This window comes from Scyliorhinus canicula, chromosome 4, assembly GCF_902713615.1.
Source record: "Scyliorhinus canicula chromosome 4, sScyCan1.1, whole genome shotgun sequence".
In the NCBI taxonomy this organism is placed as follows: domain Eukaryota; kingdom Metazoa; phylum Chordata; class Chondrichthyes; order Carcharhiniformes; family Scyliorhinidae; genus Scyliorhinus; species Scyliorhinus canicula.
The window spans coordinates 83537363-83561550 of NC_052149.1; the positions used below are offsets into that span (position 1 = coordinate 83537363).

Here is a 24188-nt window from a genome sequence, read left to right on the forward strand (position 1 = left end):
GAAAACTAAAGAGAAAATGCAGGAAAATCTCAGCAAGTCTGGCAGCAGCTGTAGGGAGAGAAAAGAGCTAACGTTTCGAGTCCGATGACTCTTTGTCAAAGCATTAAAAACTGATCTACCTGCTCTCTGCTTGTTGCCCAAATTTCTGGGATTTCAGAACCGAAATTACAAGCATGTAAAGACAGACATATCATATAGAAATGTGGAAATATGCAAATGACCAAAATACACCATCCAATCCATTTTTCATTATTTAAGCTATCTGTTCATCCCTCATATACAATGGTGCTAGCTGTGACAATAGGAGTGGTCCTTTCTTTTGGACAAGAGGAAGTTCTCTGCTTCCTGCAGAACATTTGGTTTCCTGGGCGAAGAATATTAGTTGAGGGTCGGAGTTGAACTCTGTTCCCACAGGAGATCTTCTGTGATACAGCAGTGTTATTTGGGTATATTCATCTCAGCTATTATTAACAAGGAAAATAGCAAGTTAATAATAGCTGGAAAAAACATATGGCCAGGTAACAAAACCCCCAACCTAAACAGTTTTTTTGAGAAGCCTGTTTAAGTGCTTAAAAGTTTCATGATTTTAAAATCAGCTCATCTGACCAAATCACTGCATTATAGTCCAAAACTATTTACAATTTTAAAAAGGTTTTTGGTCCTCTTTGCCTATATTGCTGCTGGGTTACGATTCTACAGGGTCATTGGCGTCCGGAATGTTTTAACATTAATGGCTATATATCTGAGTCACGATTTAACAAGGACTAATTGAAGAAGAAAATGTCAAAAGGGTACAGAGAAAGATGAGGGTTAAAGGATTAAAGTAAAAAGCTATAATGTGGACAGAAACACACATATACAGCCACAATGACCAAATGATTAAATGAGCCAGTCCTCTGTTGAAATTTGCCTGAATATGTAAGATTTGTAGAAAACATTCAAATTCAACACAGGTCCATAATGATCTGAAGCCCATTGTTGTCACAGCCTTGTCATGACTGATTGGGCTCCCCTTATTGAGATTTGGAGTAAGTCAGCAACACAATCTTCTTAAAAGCAATTATTTTCAATTGATGACACATGCCTGTCTATGGAACTACCCCCCCCCCCCCCCCCCCCCCCCCCAATGTCTGGTTATAAAGGTACACTGCATATATTCTTAAAATAGAGGCAATGATTTTTCTTCCAGTCACGGTGGTTCTGCCAGGCAACACTTCTGCCTTAGCCCTTCAATCTGCTGAATCTCAACTCAGTGTCCCAAGTTAGGATCAATCACTGCAGCAGAGCAGAAACTAGATGAAATTCCTGCTGCCTGTTTGCAAACTCCTGGCAGTGCTCTAGTGGAACCATTGTCATAACACCAGAACAGGCCAGCAGGGTAGTTAAAGTGGCAGAAATACCTCAAGGATTCAAAGAATGACAAGATCTAGAGATGAAGAGCGGCTGAGTGTCAAAGGGAAAAACAGTTGCTATCTAGCGCAGAATCCTTAAAATTCCCAACTCCAACTCGGGTAATGTTTGCTCTCTGGGAGGTGGGTGGGGGGGAGGAGTGGGGGAGGGGGGGGGAAGCGGGCATTGTTTGGGATTAGGTCTGCTGGCCCAGGAAACGTTTAGATGCAGCCACAAGAGCTGCCAGATTCAGAAGCGAGCATTGTAAAAGGCCTGCCTCACTGCTCCAGGACTTGCAAGAGAAAGAATACAAATCAGCCCCCTACCCCTCACTCCCCACCCTTCCAAAAACTTCCCATGCCCTATCAATGCGAAATGCCAACTCATGCCTCCACCTATCTTCCATGCCAACCTATGCCTCTCTGCCCCTCATGGCCTTTCATAGTGCTCATACCAACCTACTCTGCTTAGCCCCATGGTTCGTAATACCTTCCAGTGCCAACCTGCACCCCTCTACGCAGTCCACATTGCCTTCATAACCTCCATGCCAACCTATGCCCCCTATACCCCTTATGCCATTGTGTCAACTCATGTTAACCAATGCCCCTACCTACCACCCTTTACTATTACAGCCTCCTTGCTGACTCACCCATATCCACTACTAGCAGACCTCAGGAGCCATGGTGAGATGTAATTTCAAAAGTGTTGTTACAGATTTCACTTGAAGAAAATACAGATTCATGAAAAAACATTTAAATTCCTTTAGCAACTTAAACCCTCAATGACAAATAGTTAATTCAAGCACTTACTCCGTATAAAAACAAGCATTTGTATTACATCAAAGTCTCTATAATCACTTGGTGCTGTCAATCAAACTGTGATGATGATAGATTGTGGAATTAATCATGCAGCACATATCCTATAATGATAGCTCTCCAGCTTAAATCAACTGACTTTTAAAAAAAACTGCAAACCTTTTCTAATTTAAAGAGGAAGATAACATTTAAATGATTGGAAAGCTCAACAGTTCCACAGAGCTTAAACATATTTTTATGCATATTCATGTCTACTCTTGGCAATCCCAAAGGGAATCTTGAGCTGGGTTCTATGAGCCTCCGCGCCGAAATGGTGATCGGCGTAGAGGCGGAGAATGGGCTTCAAACCCGAGATCAGGTCCGAAGACGCTCCCGCGTGCGCAGTCGATGTGGCGCTGGTCGGGGCCATTGACAGAGGCCCCCGCGGCGATTCTCCAAGTGCAGCTGGCTGAGTTACTGACGGCACTGTTCTCTCATAGTCGCACCCATCAGAACTCGGCGTGGCGGCTGCGAATTCAGTCCGCGGCCGCCCTGGTTGGGGGGGGGGGCCTCCAGGACGGACAGGCTACCGATCGGGGGCCACAGACCCGTGGGTGCGCGTGATATGTTTTCGGTGCTGGTCTGCGGTGTGGGTCTGGCATGTCACGCAGGGCGGGCGCCGCAGTGCGCATGCGCGGACCACCGACCTGAACTGCAGGGCCCCATACCGCAAGCCGGAGGTGCGAGGAGCACTCCGGTGCCCTGCTAGCCCCCTCCTTGTAAGTGAATCGCTCCAGACTTACTTCAGGCAAGTCCAGAGTGATTCAACCGCGTTTTTCCACGGGCTTGGGGACATAGACCCATTATTGGAGAATCCCACCCCTGACCTTTCCCAAGGGGTTCCTAAACCTATCCAAAGTTGTACCCTACTTCTCCAAATAGCTCCAACAGTTTTAGATCTTTTCCCTCAAAATATCTAAAGTGCATAAGTCATGTTTTGGAGTTCAAACTATGAAAGAGCAGAAATAACCAGGATTTTAGGTAGTTATTTTAGAGAATTGACAGTTCCTGGGGTAAATAACCAGTTGGTATGGTGTGTGCTGACTCAGTCTTCAAGGGGAGCTGAACTGGTTCCTGATTGGGATAGAGATTGCATCATAAAGAAGGGGTCCCTTTATTTTGCAGGAAAGTGGAGTGAGGCCACAGTCAGATTAGTCATGACCTGACTTAATGACAGGGAAAGTTTGATGGGCTGAATGGCCTACACCTATTGTTATTTCTTATGATCTTTGTATTTGAGGAAAAATTGAGGGAGCAATAAAACTGGAGAGTTTTCCATTTTAAATCCCTCCAGTTCTATTCTATTTACAGGTATTATATTAAAAAGGCTTGTTTCATGTTGTGTTTCTTTTGTTCAAGCTTTCTAATCTAGCTCTCCATTCAAGCTCTCGTCTTCATCTCACTAACATTTGTCAGACCTAATTAAAAGAATAAGAACCTGTTCATATCAGCAGTAATCACATGTGAATTTGTTGTTTTCTTTTCCCTGGCTTGACTGATTCTGTCATAGGGGACCCCAGCTATGGATCGGTCTTCAGGTCGATCGGTCTTCAGGTCTCTGAAGTACTGCATGGTTTTTCCCATTCACCCACTCGAGTTCGTGTTCATTAATGCTACATATTAAAGATAGCCCAGTCATATAACACATTAGTTACTGTTCTTAGCTTTAGTTTTGGAAACCTATTTTTAAAATCTTTTATTTGTCACCAAGCTGAACAATAATTTATCATCTCATTAGTTGAGGCAAGTTACAATTCCAGTTCGTGCACCTTCCCACCTTTCAAATTGGTCTTGGCTACAAACACAGTCTCATAATGCGATCCAGATGGGTCAATGCACTGCATTTTGCTGGAACAAAAAGACTTGTTGGTATTGTTTTTAATGAAACACAGTTTAGGATTTGAACAATATGATATATAGAAATAACTTAGTGTGGGAGTACTCAGCAGAGAGGTGGACACGGCTCCATTAAGAATAAGAAATGGCTCACGTACAAATCAATGTTACTGAGTTGGTTTCTTCAGTGTTGCAGTCTACTCCCATATTGGATAAAACTAATCATCCAATTTGTTTACTTGAGAGAGGTTTCCAAACTAGAAATCCCTAGTGTTGAAGGCATTTTGCTTTTTGAAGAGTTGCAATAAGCTTTTCCAACAAGGTAACCAGAACTTTTCAATTTGGGAGCAGATACAGCATACATTACTGAAAGCATAGCTCATAGCTCTAATCAGATGTATCGACACTTGTTTTGTCCATGTGGTGGCCTTCATGGAGAAAGAATTTGACATCTCATCTGCAAGTTTAATCACTTAACCCTACAAGAATGTGAAAAGTTTCTTGTTTAAATCTTTTCAATTCTTATCCTAGCTCTAACCAGCTAAATAAAATAATGTAAGGGATTGGATGCAGGTTCTTATTTGGTTGGGTTCAAATGCATTTTCCCAGTGTCTTTACATCCTCACGAGGATCTGTTAAATCTTTGTAAAGTTAATATGACCAGCAAACATAGATGCAAAACTCAACCTGTATGATGTGTGTATGTAAACTAAATGCCAGTCCTGTATTTGACATGCAAATAAGGGACATTGTAAAAACTCTGATCCTGAAATCTGAACAATAATAGACAAATTGTGTGTGTATGGATTGTTTAAGAACGATTGTGATGCCAGTAGGAAATACACAACTTCACAGAGAATCACTCACTGATCTTCCGGCGTGAATTCAACATGATGTGGAGATGCCAGCGTTGGACTGAGGTGGGCACAGTAAGAAGCCTTACAACACCAGGTTAAATTCCGAAGGTTTATTTGGAATCACTAGCTTTCGGAGCACAGCTCCTTCATCAGGTGAGTTACCTGATGAAGGTGCTACGCTCCGAAAGCTAGTGATTCCAAATAAACCCGGTGAATTCAATCATATCACAATTGGCAGTTTAAATTTGTTAAAAAGGTTGGACTTAAGGAACCTGAGATATTTGTGTATATCTAGGCATTAGTGCAATCTGCTATGTACGAAAGTGGGCCAAGCTAACAAAATTTATAGTGGCAGCATGTGAATATTGACGTTGATGAACATGGGAGATGCTTTTAATCAGTTATATATACATATAAAGCCACCTCGATTACTCGGCTGCTCTTACCAACTCCAACCTGTTTCCTTCAGAACTTACTGCACTTCATTCTCGCAAGTCCAACCTGCTTATCAAACCTGCTGACAGGACTAGTGCTGTAGTTGTCTCACGTACTGACTTTTACCTCATGAAGGCTGAGCGCCAACTCTCAGGCATTTCCTCCGACCTTCCCACTTGACCACAACCCCACCACTGAAGATCAAGCCATTGTTTCCAGAACTGTCACAGACCTCATTGCCTCCAGAGATCTTCCTTCCACAGTTTACAATCTCATAATCCCCCTCTCATAATCTACCCTACAGAGTTCACATCCACCTTTTTCCCAAAATCCACAAACAGGAATGCCCAGGTTGACCCATCATATCAACCTGTTCCTGCCCCTCTGAACTCACCCTTTCCTACCTCGATTCTATCCTCACTCCACTTGTCCAGTCCCTTCCCACCTATATTTAGTGATTCCTCCAATGCCCTACATCACATCAACAATTTCCAGTTAACCGTCCATAACCACGTCCTCTTCACTATGGACGTCCAATTCTTTGATGCCTCCAGACCCCAGCAGAAGGGTCTGAGGGCTCTCTGCTTCTTCCTTGGGCAGAGGCCAGAACAATCATCCCCTCTGCTAAATTAACTAGTTAGAACATAAGAACATAAGAACTAGGAGCAGGAGTAGGCCATCTGGCCCCTCGAGCCTGCTCCGCCATTCAATGAGATCATGGCTGATCTTTTGTGGACTCAGCTCCACTTTCCGGCCCGAACACCATAACCCTTAATCCCTTTATTCTTCAAAAAACTATCTACCTTTACCTTAAAAACATGTAATGAAGGAGCCTCAACTGCTTCACTGGGCAAGGAATTACATAGATTCATAACCCTTTGGGTGAAGAAATTCCTCGTAAACTCAGTCCTAAATCTACATCCCCTTATTTTGAGGCTATGTCCCCTAGTTCTGCTTTCACCCGCCAGTGGAAACAACCTGCCCGCATCTATCCTATCTATTCCCTTCATAATTTTAAATGTTTCTATAAGATACCCCCTCATCCTTCTAAATTCCAACGAGTACAGTCCCAGTCTACTCAGCCTCTCCTCATAATCCAACCCCTTCAGCTCTGGGATTAACCTAGTGAATCTCCTCTGCACACCCTCCAGTGCCAGTATGTCCTTTCTCAAGTAAGGAGACCAAAACTGAACACAATACTCCAGGTGTGGCCTCACTAACACCTTATACAATTGCAACATAACCTCCCTAGTCTTAAACTCCATCCCTCTAGCAATGAAAGACAAAATTCCATTTGCCTTCTTAATCACCTGTTGCACCTGTAAACCAACTTTCTGTGACTCATGCTCTAGCACACCCAGGTCTCTCTGCACAGCAGCATGCTTTAATATTTTATTGTTTAAATAATAATCCCGTTTGCTGTTATTCCTACCAAAATGGATAACCTCACATTTGTCAACATTGTATTCCATCTGCCAGACCCTAGCCCATTCACTTAACCTATCCAAATCCCTCTGCAGACTTCCAGTATCCTCTGCACTTTTCGCTTTATCACTCACCTTAGTGTCATCTGCAAACTTGGACACATTGCCCTTGGTCCCCAACTCCAAATCATTTATGTAAATTGTGAACAATTGTGGGCCCAACACAGATCCCTGAGGGACACCACTAGCTACTGATTGCCAACCAGAGAAACATCCATTAATCCCCACTCTTTGCTTTCTATTAATTAACCAATCCTCTAGCCATGCTACTACTTTACCCTTAATGCCATGCATCTTTATCTAATGCAGCAACCTTTTGTGTGGCACCTTGTCAAAGGCTTTCTGGAAATCCAGATATACCACATCCATTGGCTCCCCGTTATCTACTGCACTGGTAATGTCCTCAAAAAATTCCACTAAATTAGTTAGGCATGACCTGCCCTTTATGAACCCATGCTGCGTCTGCCCAATGGGACAATTTCTATTCAGATGCCTCGCTATTTCTTCCTTGATGATAGATTCCAGCATCTTCCCTACTACTGAAGTTAAGATCACTGGCCTATAATTTCCTGCTCTCTGCCTACCTCCTTTTTTAAACAGTGGTGTCACGTTTGCTAATTTCCAATCCACCGGGACCACCCCAGAGTCTAGTGAATTTTGGTAGTTCTCTCACTAAATAATTTCTCATTTAACTTGTCTCACTTCCTGAGCCCCAGTTATAAAACATAGAACATACAGTGCAGAAGGAGGCCATTCAGCTCATTGAGTCTGCACCAACTCACTTTAAGCCCTCACTTCCACCCCACTCCTGTAACCCAATAACCCCTCCTAACCTTTTTTGGACACTAAGGGTAATTTAGCATGTCCAATCCAGCTAACCTGCACATCTTTGGACTGTGGGAGGAAACCGAAGCAACTGGAGGAAACCCACGCAGACACAGGGAGAACGTGCAGACTCCGCACAGGCAGTGACCCAGTGGGGAATCGACCAACTCCCATAGCTACCTCACACCCCGCTCTCTATAAGGACTCTGTCCCATTCTCCCAGTTTCTCCGCCATCTGTTCCAATTATGCTACTTTCGAAAATGGGACTTCAGACATGTTTGCCTCTTTCATCAACTGAGGATCCCTGACCCCCCCCCCCCCCCCCCCCCCCCCCACCACCGTGGTTGACAGGGCAATCAATGGTGTCCAATTTCTGCCCTCACTCCTTCCCTTTCACCCAGAACCTTGACAGGGTTCCCCTCTTGTTCGCACTTTACACCCCACCAGCCTCTGCATTCAAAAGATCATCCTCTGCCATTTCCGCCTACTCTAGTGTAATGCCACCACTAAACACATTTTCCCCTCGCCCCTTTGTCAGCATTCCACGGGGACCACTCCCTCCATGACACCTAGACTCACTCCTCCTCCACCCTGAACCGTTCACCCTTCCCACAGCCCCATCCCATGCAATTGCAAAAGATGCAACACCTGCGATGCCACACCTGCCCTTTTACCTCTTCTCTGTCGATGGACCAAACACCCCTCTCAGGATGCAACATTTCACTTGCATCTGCTTCAATTTTATCTACTGTATTCACTGCTCCCAATGCAGTCTCCTCTACAGTGGGGACATTAAACGCAGACTGGGTGACCACTTTGCAGACACCTTCGCTCCATCTGCCAGAATGACCGCTACCTTCCTGAAGCTTGCCTTTTTAACTCAGAATCTTGCTCTCATGCCTGCATGTTCATCCTGGGCCACTTCAATGCTCCAGTGATACTCAACGCAAACTGGAAGAACAACACCTCATCTTCCGATTGGGACCAATGCAGCCTTCTGGACTCTCTCCTCTATCTTGACCCCTCCCCCTTTTATAGTTTGCCATTTTCCAGTTCTCATGGCTTGCCCCAACATAACCCCACCCTTCCCCCAGATGACCACCTGTCCCTTGCTGTTCAGTTTTGCCCCCATTAACACATTCTGTTATCTTACCTCTCGCAGTTATTAGCAACCTTCATCCCTTAGTGGCACCATTAACACACCCCTTTGTCTTCTGTTCATGGCACCTTTGTCATAAGTTCATAAGATATAGGATGAGGATTTGACCATTTGGCCCATCAAATCTGCTCCGCCATTTTATTATGGCTGATATGTTCCTCATCTGCTACCGACAATGTTACAGACAAAAAGCTGGATTGCGTGATCAGTCAGGGCATCTCCTCCCTAGAACACATGACCTTGGAGCAGGTGTAGGCAATTTAGCCTCCTGAGCCTGACACCCTCAATGGGATCATGGCTGATCCCATCTTGGCCTCAACTCCGCCGTCCTGCCCGTTCTCCATAACCCTTCAACCCATTACCAATTAAAAATCTGTCTAACTCCTCCTTAAATTTACTCAAGGTCCCTGCATCCAGCAATCTCTCCTTTGCTCCAAACTACCCTTGTTCTTCTATTCTGCTCCACCTCTCCGGCTATATAATTACATTTCTGCAAAAGGGTCATCAGAGTTGCAACCTTAACTCTGTTTCTCTCCACAGATGCTGGGGAGGCAATGGCAGAGTGGTATTGCTGCTGCACGAGCAATCTAAAGACTCAGGGTAATGAGCTGGGGATCCAGTGCGTGGATAAGAGCACTTGAATTTTCATAACATTCAAGGCTATGGGCCAGGTGCTGGAAAGTGGAATTAGTGCAGGGTTAGAGCAGTTTGGTCGGTGTACACGTGAAGGGCTGAAGAACCTCTTCTGTACAGTGGGACTATACTGCCAGACCTACTGAGTTTATCCAAAGTTTTCTATCTTTATATGCGTATGTATTTTTTTTAGTGTTATCATGGTTTTCATATGATTATAACTCTGCTGTCAATGAAATTTAAATACAAAAGGAGTTTTTAAAAAATTACACTATTTTTGCAAATATCAAGTCTGAAACGAATGCCGCAACATACAAACAGCATCTTTAACACATAAAAATGCCCCAAGACGTTTTCATGAGCCATGAGCAAAGATCGGATGCTAAGTTAAAGAAAGGCATATTAAGTAACCAAAAGCTTGATCAGAGCCGAGTCTTAAGGATGGTCTTAAAGCAGGAAGGTGGTTAGATAAGCAAAGAGTTTTAGAGAGGAAATTCCAAGTGTAGAGTGTAAATGAATGAAGCCAAGGAAGGGACAGAATATACACAAAATTGCTGGAGGAGGGGAAACCCTTACCTCCTTCAGTATCTCATTTTTCCTACAATTATTAGGCTTTTCAAAGCTTGGCATCACTTAACTTTTTCTTTAAAAAAAGATAATGACTTAAGTATCATTATTAGTGCTGACCTCTGGTGGCAGACATGGTGTGATCGGTCGCACACAGCGAAGCTCCTGCCAGTAGGCGTTGACTTTGGGGCTTTCTACCTGATTTTTGGGGGGACTTTGGTGGAAAGTTGTGAGGTGCGTGGAAGATGATCAGTTGTCTCACGGATTGGGATGTCAATGGGATTTCAGGCCCGGTTAAAGACGGTCAGAGTTCTGCACCAAGAGTTGGAGGGGACTTGTGGCACAGCACAAGCTGAGAAGAGGGCATAGGGGGAAGGGTCGTCAGCAATGGCAAAGTTGCCATTGGATCAGTTGATGGGCTTCATCAAGCAGGAATTTCGGCAGCAATGGAAGGAAATGCAGGGGGACTAGTCAAAGGCGATTGAGGGGGCAGTTGCACATCTTCACAGGACCTTGGATCGGGTGGAGAAGCGCTTGGAGACACAAGGAGCAATGATCCAAGAGGTGAAGAAGGTGGTGAATGCCCAGAGCGACCAAACGATATTGTTGAAAGAGGAGATGGCAATCCTGGTGGACATTTGCCAGATGCTGTGGGCAAAGGTGGAGGAACAAAAGAATCGATCCCGGTGGCAACATTTGCATATTGTGGGCCAGCTGGAGGGAGTTGAAGGGACAAGTGCCACAAGTTATGTTGTGAAGGTGTTTGCGAAGTTGGTGGAGAAGGTCCTTAACAAGGCCCAGGTGGTGTACTGGACCCACAGTTCCTTGAAGCAGAAGCCAAGAGCGGGTGAGCCGCCGCAGGCAGTGATTCTGCGTATGCACAGGTTTCAGGAGGAAGAAAAGATTTTGAGGTGGGTCAGGGCAAGTCTTTGTAATGTTCTTGTCGGATGGGCTGATTTATATTACAAGAACACTTGTCGCTAGATCTACAAATGATTTATTAACATGAACTGTGGGTCAACTATATACAAAACAACAGGTGAATAACAGTATTAAAATGCAAAGGCAAACTCTCTCTTCCAGCTCTCCAGGCAATCTGAGGTAACCTGACTCTAACATTCACTTATATACGAATGAGACTCCTAGTGGTCAGTCGGTGAATTACAACACAACCATGATATCACCAGTCGTGACTGCAGCTGGGAAGGAAGCTGGGTCCGGATATACCAAGACATTGGTGCTGATCTGGCCAAGAGACGAGAGGGGTTCAATAAGGCCATGTGGCGCTATATCGGCACAAGATCTGTTTTGGGGTGCTGGACCTGGCTAAACTATGGGTATCATTTGAGGGCCTGGAATATTATTTTGGGACCTGGAGGTGGCGAATGACTTCGTCAAGAAGCATAGGTTGGGGAGATCTGAAGGGTGGACATTTGTACCAGTTATATACAGTATAGCTTCACGAGTTCTCTTGTTTGTTTGAGGAAATTTGTATGCCCTATGCTTGCGGTACCTGTTTGTAACTGGCAGTAGCCAGTTGATATGATGGATATGATTGGTATGGTGGACAGAGTTGAGTGTGGACAGGGAGGGCTGGATAGAGGCCAGGTTGGGTGACAATGGTGGATCCGATGGGAGCGGGAAGACAGAAGCCTCCAGTAAGGTTTCTGATGTGGAATGTCCGTGGGCTGAATAGGCCAGGCAAACAGTCTCGTTCGCACACCTAAAAAGTTTAAGGGCAGAGATGATTTTCCTGCAGGAGACGTACTTGCGGTTGAAGGACCAAGTGCGGCTGCGGAAGGGGTGGGTGGGACAGTCTTTTGCAGCAAGAAAACAGGGTTTGTGGTGAAAGAGAGGTGCGGGATCCAGGGAGGGTAGGTTTGTGATAGTGAGTGGGGTGTTAGCAGGAGTGCTGGTCGTGCTGGTGAATCTGTATGTACCCAATTGAGATGATGTTGAGTTTGTGAGGACCTCAACTCTTACCAATTGATTATGGGTAGGGATTTTAATTGTGCACTGAAGCCGAGGATGGACAGGTCAAGTTCAAAGCCAAGGTGGCGGTCTGGAATGGTGAGGGAGTTGGGGGCATTTACGGAGCAGATGGAGATGGTGGACCCTTAGAGGTTTATGCACACAGGGAGATGGAGTACTCAACGGGCATATTCCTGTATCGACTTTTTTGTCATGGCCAAGCCAGTTTTACCGAGGGTGGTGGCAGCAGAATATGCGGGAATCGTGATCTTGGACCTCACTCCACATTTCTTAGATGTTCGGCTTCGGTCGGGGCATGCACAGAGGCTGGGGGTGGGGGGATTCAATCCGGCGCTGTTGGTGGATAAGGGAGGGGGGATTCAATCCGGCGCTGTTGGTGGATAAGGGAGGGTGGATTCAATCCGGCGCTGTTGGTGGATAAGGAGTTATACAGTAAGGTGATGGGGCGGATCAAGAACTACATGGAGCTTAATCCAAATGGGGCTGTCTCGGTGGCCATATTGTGGGAGGTTTCAAGGCGGGGGTGGGGGGACGAGTCATTTCATTTGAGGCCCACAGATATAAGACGGAGAGGGAGGGGAGATGAAGGTTGATGGAAGAGATTAGAGGTGGATAAGAGATGTTCTGGGGCCTGAACTAGGGAGCTACTAGTTACTACAGGAAAGAAGCTGCAGAGACAATTTAATCGGTTGAAGAAGGGAAGGCAGTGGGGCAGCTATGGTGGGTCAAAGTGCAATACGCAGTGTCGAGGGAAATTGTGCCAGTGAAGGCGGTAGGGAAAGAGGTAGCGTTGGAGCTGGTGAGAATCAATGAGGTATTCAAGGCCTTATATTGAGGGCTGCACAGGACTGTACCTGGCCACCGCTGGACAGCTTCCCAGTGACGTTTTATATGACGTTTGTAGCAGAGGTGTGCGTGTGTGCGGGTGCGTGTGTGTGCCGGAGGTGAACTCAGAAGATCAGATGGGGTCCATGAAGGGGAGGCAGCTCTCCAATAATATCAGGACGTTGTTAAACGTACCGATGACCCCCTCGGAGGGGCGGGAGCCGGAGGTGACAATGTCAGTGGATGCGGAGAAGCTGTTTTATAGAATAGAGTGACAATACCTGTTTGAAATCCTTGGGAGGTTTGGGTTTGGGCTGAAATTTGTGGCGTAGGTGCGACTATTGTGCCTGAACCCCATAGCTAGCGCAAGGACAAATGAGATGAATTTGGGATATTTTGGGTTGCATAAGGCGATGAGACAGGCATGTCCACACTTGCCATTGTCGTTTCTGCCGGCAATTGAGCCCCTGCCGATAACTTTGACTGCCTCCACTGAGTGACAGGGGATTGGGAGGGGTGGTAGGGAGCACAGGGTGTCGATGTATGCCGATGATTTATAGTTGTTTGTGGCGAACCTGTTGGAGAGTATGAGGAGGATCATGGACCTGTTGGGGAAATTTGAGGCCTTTTCAGGGTACAAATTGAATGTTGGGAAAAGTGAGGTCTTTTAATGCTTCGGTGAAGAGGGCGAACTTGGGGGCCTTGCCCTTTAATGTGGCGGGGGTCAGATTCCTTTATTTTGGGATTCAGGTGACACATGATTGGGCCACTATAGAACATAGAACATAGAACGATACAGCGCAGTACAGGCCCTTCGGCCCTCGATGTTGCACCGACATGGAAAAAAACTAAAGGCCATCTAACCTACACTATGCCCTTATCATCCATATGCTTATCCAATAAACTTTTAAATGCCCTCAATGTTGGCAAGTTCACTACTGTTGCAGGTAGGGCATTCCACGGCCTCACCACTCTTTGCGTAAAAAACCCACCTCTGACCTCTGTCCTATATCTATTACCCCTCAATTTAAGGTTATGTCCCCTCGTGCTAGCCACCTCCATCCGCGGGAGAAGGCTCTCGCTGTCCACCCTATCTAACCCTCTTATCATTTTATATGCCTCTATTAAGTCACTTCTTAACCTTCTTCTCTCTAATGAAAACAACCTCAAGTCCATCAGCCTTTCCTCATAAGATTTTCCCTCCATACCAGGCAACATCCTGGTAAATCTCCTTTGCACCCGTTCCAAAGCTTCCACGTCCTTCCTATAATGAGGCGACCAGAACTGTACGCAATACTCCAAATGCGGCCGTACTAGAGTTTTGTACAACTGCAACATGACCTCATGGCTCCGGAACTCAATCCCTCTACCAATAAAGGCCAACACACCATAGGCCTTCTTCATTACCCTATCAACCTGGGTGGCAACTTTCAGGGATCTATGTACATGGACCCCGAGATCCCTCTGCTCATCCACACTACCAAGAATTTTACCATTAGCCAAATATTCCGCATTCCTGTTATTCTTTCCAAAGTGAATCACCTCACACTTCTCCACATTAAACTCCATTTGCCACCTCTCAGCCCAGCTCTGCAGCTTATCTATGTCCCTCTGTAACCTGCAACATCCTTCCGCACTGTCTACAACTCCACCGACTTTAGTGTCGTCTGCAAATTTACTCACCCAACCTTCTGCGCCCTCCTCTAGGTCATTTATAAAAATGAGAAACAGCAACGGCCCCAGAACAGATCCTTGTGGTATGCCACTCGTAACTGAACTCCATTCTGAACATTTCCCATCAACTACCACTCTCTGTCTTCTTTCAACTAGCCAATTTCTGATCCACATCTCTAAATCACCCTCAATCCCCAGCCTCCGTATTTTCTGCAATAGCCGACCATGGGGGACCTTATCAAACGCTTTACTGAAATCCATATACACCACATCAACTGCTCTACCCTCGTCTACCTGTTCAGTCACCTTCTCAAAGAACTCGATAAGGTTTGTGAGGCATGACCTACCCTTCACAAAACCATGCTGACTATCCCTAATCATATTATTCCTATCTAGATGATTATAAATCGTATCTTTTATAATCCTCTCCAAGACTTTATGCACAAGTGGAACCTGACAGGCTTGGTAGAGAAGTTTGGAAGGAATTTTAAAAGGTGGGATGCTCTGCATTTGACTCTGGCAGGGAGGGTGTAGGTGGTAAAAATGAAGTGCTATTTGTGTTTATTTCAGTCCCTCTCAATCTTTCTCCCGAAAGCCTTTTTTCAGAGGGTACACAAATTGATATTGGAGTTTGTTTGGGCCGGCAGAACGCCGAGGGTTAATAGGGCCCTGTTGCAAAGGCAGAGGCAGGATGGGGGGGCTGAATCAGCTGAGGAGGCACTTTAAACTCGAGTTCCCAAGAGGGAGTGAGTTTTGGTATTGGCAGGTGCGGGATTTTGCATAGAAGGTACTGCCCTCATTTCTCCAGGTGCCAGAGTCCATGCTGCTGGCGAGGTTGTTGCTTCCGGATCTCTGGGGGGGGGGGGGGGGGAAACGGAAGGATTGGGGATATATATGGGTGGTTGGGGGAGTAGGGAGCAGCCTTAGTGAAAGGGATTAAGTGGAAGTAAGGGGAGGAGTTTGGAGCAAAGTAATGCACCAGGTCAACTCAAACTGCTCCTGTGCAAGGACATGCCTTATACAGTTCAAGGTGGTGCATCGGGCCCATATAACTCAGATTAGTAGGTTCTTCCCAAGAGTGGTGGACGAGTGCGAGGGATGTGTGAGGGGGGGCCGGGGAACCATTCCCACATGTCTTGGGGGTGTACAAAATTGGACAGCCTCTGGGAGGCGGGGTATGAGAGTCTGTCAAGGATTGTGGGGGTGAAGTTTAAACCGGACCCTATGATGGGGAGCCCTGGGGTGTCAGAGGTGCCGGGTGAGCAGGAGGGGAAGGGAGCCAATGTCATGGCCTTCGCCTCTCTGATTGCCCGGCGCCAGAGTTGGAGGTCGGCAGCGCCACCAGGGATCACGGTGTGGGTGGGGGTCATGGGGGGATGAGTTCCTCAGGTTGGAGAAAATACGATTTGCTCTCAGGGGTTCAGAGGAGGGGTTTGTAGTACAGTGAAGGCTTCTATCCATGTTTGAGGATTTGTTTGTTGCGGGGTGGTGGGGGGGGGGGGGGGGGGGGCGGTGGGGGGAGAGAATCAAAAGGGGGAAAATTGAATAAACTATATGTGCTATGTTTTGATGATGCTATGTGATTTGTCGAGGTTGTTTGGAATAAACCATAGATATTTTAAAAGTATCACTACCAGACAAATTTTAATATCCCGATGTGCTTGTCTGTCAAATCTCTGTACCTCACTGGAAATTAGTACTCTTGATTACTAAAATCTGATAGCAGATACTGGACTGAATCCCCCCCCCACCCCCGGCCGCCACAAGAATATTGCGGACGAGGCACGGACAATGGAGAAGTCCATTGACCTCGGGTGGAATTCTTTGATCCCTGGGTGACGCAACCGGAGAATCCCACCCATTGAGTATGCAGTTTTCAGCTGATTATTTTACAAACATACAAACATAAAGAAAAGATCATCTGGTTCATCAAGGCACCATAAACAGATATGCCTACCCAACAATAGTCAATCTCTCAGGAAAAGCAATAAAAAAATCATAAAAGCTCACGGTCATTACATAATTGGGCACGGGCTGCATGGTGGCACAGCGGTTAGCACTGCTGTCTCACAGCTCCAGGGTCCCAGGTTCAATTCCGGCCTGTGTGTGAAGTTTGCACGTTCTTCCTGTCTCTGCGTGGGTTTCGTCCGGGTGCTCCGGTTTCCTCCCTCAGTCCCAAGATGTGCAGGTTAGGTGGATTGGCCATGCTAAAGTGCCCCTTAGTGTCCAAAAGATTAGATGATGTTACTGAGTTATGGGGACAAGGTGGGTGTCCCCAAGGGCTGCTGCAGACTCGATGGGCCGAATGCCCTCCTTCTGTACAGTACATTCTACGATAGAATCTATTCTAAAAATATCCAGAAAGTTCCATTCCAACCTTCTTAGGTGACTAAAAATCAGATGTGGGCCACATTGACCACCCTTTCATTTCCCAATGATTGAGTACCTTTTATAAGATGTGACCTCTAACCCAGCCAACAACTGGTTTCTTACCACTACTTGAACACTTACCAAGTCCTGTGACTGTTACTGAGGCTTGAGCCTGAACCTTTCCAAACTGGTTTTCTGCTTCACAGATGTATGTGCCTTCATCATCCACCCACAGATCTGAAACAATAGGGATTTACATGTTGTTAATTAACTAAATTCTACTAATTTATATAAATGGAGGCAAGAACAAAATTTACTTCCAACATTTATAGTTCTGACACTCTGGCCTGGCTTTTGCCATAGGATTCAGGATCCCGATTGTTATATTAACGTGCTTGGTAATATATTGTATTCTTTGTCCTTTCTTTCAGAATGATCCGATGCAGTGTTGACAAAGAATATACCAATCAAAAGATTGAAAAAAAACTAATTTATTATTACACTACTAACTAAATGAAGTTCGCAAACTCTACTGAGCTACAGATAATAATTAAGTGATATTGAATCTGTCCTACAGTACTCAATAATCTAAATAGTCACTAACTACACTATGATCTAACCTCCTGTTAACTCTATTCGATTCTATTCTATTCTAATATATTCTATTCTAACATATCTACTCTAATCTTCTTCTAATGCTGTCACCTTGCTTTCTCCTTATGCTACTCCCAGAATTCCCTCAGGCACTGACTTAAATACAGAGAAGTGATAGTGCCCTCTAGTGTTTGATTTACAGAGAGATGTAATTATTAACCCTTCACTAACCTGACTACATACATATCCCAATGTCAGGACTGAATGGGAGTTCCATGCTTGTACTTGTCGGGAGCCTAGGATCGGGGGGGCGACACAGTGACAAGCACAGCTGTCTCACAGCACCTGGGACCCAGGTTCAATTCTAACCTTGCGTGACTGTCTATGACGAGTTTCCACATTATTTTTGTGACTGCGTGGGTCCGGTTTCCTCCCACAGTCCTGAGTTGTGCTGGTTAGGTGGACTGACCATTCTAAATTGTCCCTTAGCATCCAAAAGGTTAGGTGGAGTTATGGGGTTACAGGGACAGGGATGAGTCTAGGTTGGGTGCTCTTTCAGAGGGTCGGTGTAGACTCGATGGGCCAAATAGCCTCCCTCTGCCCCTCTGCACAGTAGGGATTCTATGATTCTATGAGGAGAGATTGAGGAGACTGGGCCTGTATTCTCCAGAGTTTAGAAGAATGAGAGGCGATTCTTATATCTTTAGACTAACAGTACTAAATAAATAGATTGCAGATGCACATGGGTTTAAAGCAACAGTAACAGAGGTTTAGTAAATAGGTCTTCACTGTACAAATGCTGGTACTAGACAAAGGGCAAAAGCCCGTGGAATACCCGATGATGCCACACGTCACGTGACCCAGTTCTTAAAGAGACATAGCACACAACTACAGTAACCCACATACATAACATTTCTCCCCCTTTACTTCTAAGATCAACACAACTAATAACTAGTACTTTAACATTCATTAACATACACACACACACACACACACACAAGTGCAGGCATCAAATCATTACATTGTAATAATACAGTCAATAAGATAGATGATCAGGTGGGCAGGATATAATTGAAACTTACAAAATGTTCATACATCCCTGGGCCTTCAAGCCTGCCACCACATGGCCAAGAAAATTTAAACCATAATTTCATTGGGAATTTAAATAACATCCTCTCTTTATTCTGAAATGTGTGAATCTAATTCAATAACAGAATTGTTTATGTATGTAAAACAAGATAGGCTATCTTAGAACACAGATCTTAGCTTGCACAACATCGCATGAGCCACTGGAAATCACAGCCAGTACTAAATTTGTTGATTTCCTCAAAGTACATTGATAGTTAATATACTAGCTGCAGGATGGAGGCACCGAAATGTTTATGGCTGTCAAAATTAGCGCCCATAAAATATAGAATAGAATGATAGTACTATAGAGGTGTTTTCCAAATAGACCAACTCCTCAAGTTTAACACATTATTTGAACAATAATTTTCACAATTAAAAATCTTACTAGTTTAGAATAATCAAATAAGCGAAGAAAAACATAAATATGAAGTACAATTAAGCACCATTATCACTAATTCTTGGGGTCCGAATAGAATTTGAGGATATAAAAGGGTAATAACACAGAAGATCCGAGGACCTACTCAGCAGACTGCGTTTAATTCTGATTTAGTAAGTCTTCAGGGTTTAACATATTTAGGGTCGAAACTATTGACTATGGAGCTTCAACTTACAAAGACGCTTGTAACATTAATTAGGGTTTTGTTTCAGCTGATGGCACAGGTAAAAAATGGATAATTCTATCTTTGCTTATGTTAAGCATTTCATCCTTAAAAGAAAATTGTTAGAGTGAGTTATTCAGGATTTCACATATGCACTGTTTTTCTGTTTATATGGACAGATTTAACAGTTCAGAAAATATTTAGAGGTAACATGCAACAACTTTAAGCGACTTACTATTGAAGAAAAGACTTCCTATTCTCAGCTGAGACACTGAGCTGATTCCCGTGTGTCTAGAGAAGATGGACTCGCCATCCAACCGCTGCCAACTGATTCGTGGTTTAGGGTAACCCTGCGCCTGGCAAGGCAGGGTCAGGTTTGAACCAATGTCCGCTGAAATATCCAGTGGGGATTGTGAGAATACAGGAGACGCTGTGGAAAAAGATGTTACCTAGTTAAATTTAATGAGTGTATGACTATTCACACAGAAAATGATCAGTAAAAGTGAAGGGCCAGTGTTAACCTGATAAAAAGTATTTCACATGCATTCTTCCCCCATATATACAGACTCGCCAGGAGGGATGAATGTAATTTTTGTTCTGATGGTATCGTATGTAAGCACTGTAATAATGCTTTTCAATAAAATCGACTTTATGTTAGTAAGGAACTACTTGAGAATCACCCTTGGCATTGCTCATGATGAGACAGAGGTGCGACGAATATTTACAGTTTGTTATAAATATTCAGGATGTTCTAATGAAAACGGATGGTATACTGAGAAGAATAAGATCTGATGAACCAGATGACCTTTTCTCGTTCATGTATCTCCTTTTGCAACTAATACCTCCCCTATGGCTGTGTGAAGTCTAGTTGTGATCTTAAGCTGCTAAGCTGGCCTGTTGCTACAACACTACTACTCAAATTGCAGTATGACAAAGGTCCACCCCTTCAGCATAGCCAATTCCAGCATAACCAGCCCCCCCCCCCCCCAATTCAGAAATTAGCCTTCTACCCTCGCGAGGCCTAGTCATTTCAAAGCCTCCATTTGTTTTAAAATGATGAATGCAAATATGCTCATTTCCATTCATACAATCAAATGCCAATGTTAATTTGCAAAACTTACAGCACATATTTTTCATGTAAACACTCTCAAGTATCTTTACTCTCAACATAAACTGTGGTGGTTCTAGAATCTAGTTTACTTTCGGGGTTGCTTTCTTCCAGATGTGAGGTTGCTTTTTTCATACTGGACAATATTCTTTGGAAAAGTGGGTTTTTCATAAAATTTCAGGGTTTGATGCTTCACTGCCGACACAAAAATTGTGCATGCTAGTTTGAATATCATTGGAGCCCATTGCAAGCAAGCAGTGGGAAACATATTCTTGGGTGACGGATGGAAAGAATAGCTGTCAGGAAATAATCTTTGAAAATTTAAATCAGTACAGGTGAAAGTAGGAGGAAGAAAACAAAATTGCTCGCAGTATGGCAACACCAAAACCTCAAAGTAAATAATGAATTGTTATAGAAACCTACAGCCAACATCCAATGTGACCTGACCAGATGCTCTTCCTGCATCATTTATGGCTACGCAAGTATAGTCTCCCGCATCCAGATCTTGGGTTCCCTGAATCTTCAGAATACCTTGATGAGCATCAATGCTCAGAAAATTGGAAGGACTCAGCTCAAGGTCACCTGAAGTCATAGAAAACATAGGTTAAAAAAATAGAAACAAATAAATACAGAACAGGCATAGAAACATCACCCACTATTTTCAACCTTTTTTGGACACACTAATGCAATTGCGTCATTAGCATTTTGCACTTCCTTACCTGGACGACAGTGAGGAGCCTCTTTCCGCAAAGAATAATTAAACTCTATCTGCTGTATAGTTAGCATATGTCTCCCATTAATTAAACCAGCACTGGAAGATAGTGGAGAATTGGCCGTATACTAGTCAATCGTTGCAGGTTGCAAAGCTCAGGCTGCAGGACTCCAGCACTAGTATTTGACAAATCTCCGTGGACAGATGAATACAATATTTGGGCAATTAAAGTGAGGCCAACGTTTCATCCAACTGGCAAGCAAATCTGTCAAAATTGCCACTGCTTAAAACAGATATAGAACTGTCATATTTTCATAATAACGTGGAATCATAGAACTCTTACATAAGAACATAAGCACTAGGAGCAGGAGTAGGCCATCTGGCCCCTCGAACCTGCTCCGCCATTTAATGAGATCATGGCTGATCTTTTGTGGACTCAGCTCCACTTTCCGGCCCGAACACCATAACCCTTAATCCCTTTATTCTTCAAAAAACTATCCATCTTTACCTTAAAAACATTTAATGAAGGTGCCTCTACTGCTTCACTGGGCAAGGAATTCCATAGATTCACAACCCTTTGGGTGAAGAAGTTCCTCCTAAACTCAGTCCTAACTCTACTTCCCCTTATTTTGAGGCTATGTCCCCTAGTTCTGCTTTCACCTGCCAGTGGAAACAACCTGCCTGCATCTATCCTATCTATTCTCTTCATAATTTTATACGTTTCCATAAGATCCCCCCTCATCCTTCCACATTCCAACAAGTACAGTCCCAGTCTACTCAACCTCTCCTCGTAATCCAACCCCTTCAGCTCTAGGATTAACCTAGTAAATCTCCTCTGCACACCCTCCAGTGCCAGTACATCCTTTCTCAAGTAAGGAGACCAAAACTGAACACAATACTCCAGGTGTGGCCTCACTAACACCTTATACAATTGCAGCATAACCTCCCTAGTTTTAAACTCCATCCCTCTAGCAATGAAGGACAAAATTCCATTTGCCTTCTTAATCACCTGATGCACCTGTAAACCAACTTTTTGCGACTCATGCACTAGCACACCCAGGTCTCTCTGCACAGCAGCATGTTTTAATATTTTATCATTTAAATAATAATCCCGTTTGCTGTTATTCCTACCAAAATGGATAACCTCACATTTGTCAACATTGTATTCCATCTGCCAGACCCTAGCCCATTCACTTAACCTATCCAAATCCCTCTGCAGACTTCCAGTATCCTCTGCACTTTTCGCTTTACCACTCATCTTAGTGTTGTCTGCAAACTTGGACACATTGCCCTTGGTCCCCAATTCCAAATCATTTATGTAAATTGTGAACAATTGTGGGCCCAACACTGATCCCTGAGGGACACCACTAGCTACTGATTGCCAACCAGAGCAACACCCATTAATCCCCACTCTTTGCTTTCTATTAATTAACCAATCCGCTATCCATGCTACTACTTTACCCTTAATGCCATGCATCTTTATTATCTAATGCAGCAATCTTTTGTGTGGGACCTTGTCAAAGGCTTTCTGGAAATCCAAATATACCACATCCATTGGCTCCCCGTTATCTACTGCACTGGTAATGTCCTCAAAAAATTCCACTAAATTAGTTAGGCACGACCTGCCCTTTATGAACCCATGCTGCGTCTGCCCAATGGGACAATTTCTATCCAGATGCCTTGTTATTTCTTCCTTGATGATAGATTCCAGCATCTTCCCTACTACCGAAGTTAAGCTCACAGGCCTATAATTACCCGCTCTCTGCCTACCTCCTTTTTTAAACAGTGGTGTCACGTTTGCTAATTTCCAATCTGCCGGTGCAGTGCAGAAGAAGGCCTCTCGGCCCACTGAGTCTGCACCAACCCTCCGAAAGAACACTCCATCTAGATCCACTCTCGCACCCTATCCCTGCAGCTCCGTAACCTAACCTACACATACTTGGACACAAAGGTGCAATTTAGCATGGCCAATCCACCTAGCCGACATATCTTTGTTCTTTCAAAAACGCATATAAATCATAATGAAAATCCTCAAATTTATGAAGAATGGTAGGAGTTAATAATCGTGGCAAATTGCGGTTCTGCAAACCAAACAAATTTTAAGAACAAAAAATTGTGATGTTATGATAATGAAATGGTTGTGTATTTTTGGTGAGTTACTGACAGGAACCAGTAACCTATTGACGCAGGGAGGACCTGCAATGATGGACTAGTCTGCTGCCAATTCTCCACTACCTCCCATTTAACTAATGGAAATATATTCTGCCCAGGTTATATGGTCATTCTGAGTTGTACAGCTGCACCACCCTCAACATGTACGCTCCCCCGGCCCCTTCGAGGTGATGTAGTCCACACTGCATCCTTGTCCACATTAGTGACTTGCACCCGGTCTTTGATGTGAGGAGCCTCTAGCCTCACCACCAGTCCCAACAGAGCTACTGGTACCGGGCTGTCACAACCGGCATTAGCGATAGGCTCTGCGGCCCCTGTACTGTTTCTCCCAACATGGTCTTCTCTGGGTGTCCTCACTGGGTGAGCCTTGTGTTCTCCTGCCAGGAGCGTAGCCAATGGCCACGTCGGCCACAGGGGCATCGCGCCGAGAATGACGCGGCCGACATGCCTAATGACGTCAGCCGCGCATGCGCAGGTTGGCCGGCTCCATCCCTCGCATGCGCGGCTGACGTCATGACGCTGATGGCACGAACCCGCGCATGCGCGGTGGCCGTCTTTCCCCTCAGCTGCCCCGTAAGACGTGGCGGCTTGATCTTGCGGGGCGGCGGAGGGGAAATAGTGCGTCCGATTTGGACGCCGGCCCGACGATCGGTGGGCACCAATCGCGGGCCTGTCCCCTCCCGAGCACAGTCGTGGTGCTCTTTCCTTTCTAGGCCACCTACAAGCCCCAAACAGGCTTCTCACTCCCGTTTCACGACGGCAGCGACCAGGTGTGTTTGCCGCCGTTGTGAAACGGCCGCGAACGGCAGGCCGCTCGGCCCATTCGGGTCGGAGAATCGCCGTTCGCCGTTAAAAACGGCGAGCGGCGAGGGGAGAATCGCGGGGGGCGTGAATTTTGTCGGGGGGCCCTCCCGCGATTCTCCCACGCCATGTGGGGAGCGGAGAATCGCGCCCTATGATTTCTTTATGAGACC

General features: G+C 45.0%; 1 protein-coding gene across 2 annotated transcripts in view; it reads right to left on the reverse strand.

The window, feature by feature from the left end:
* Nucleotides 1–24188, reverse strand: part of hmcn1 (hemicentin 1) — a 677622-nt gene that overhangs the window by 407671 nt on the left and 245763 nt on the right. For both annotated transcript variants that reach the window (XM_038794621.1, XM_038794624.1), the window contains exons 15-17: nucleotides 20754–20912; nucleotides 19458–19652; nucleotides 17043–17138 (exon numbers count right to left, since the gene is read on the reverse strand). In XM_038794621.1, the coding sequence (XP_038650549.1) occupies nucleotides 17043–17138; nucleotides 19458–19652; nucleotides 20754–20912 (450 nt within the window). The remainder of the gene's footprint in view (nucleotides 1–17042; nucleotides 17139–19457; nucleotides 19653–20753; nucleotides 20913–24188) is intronic.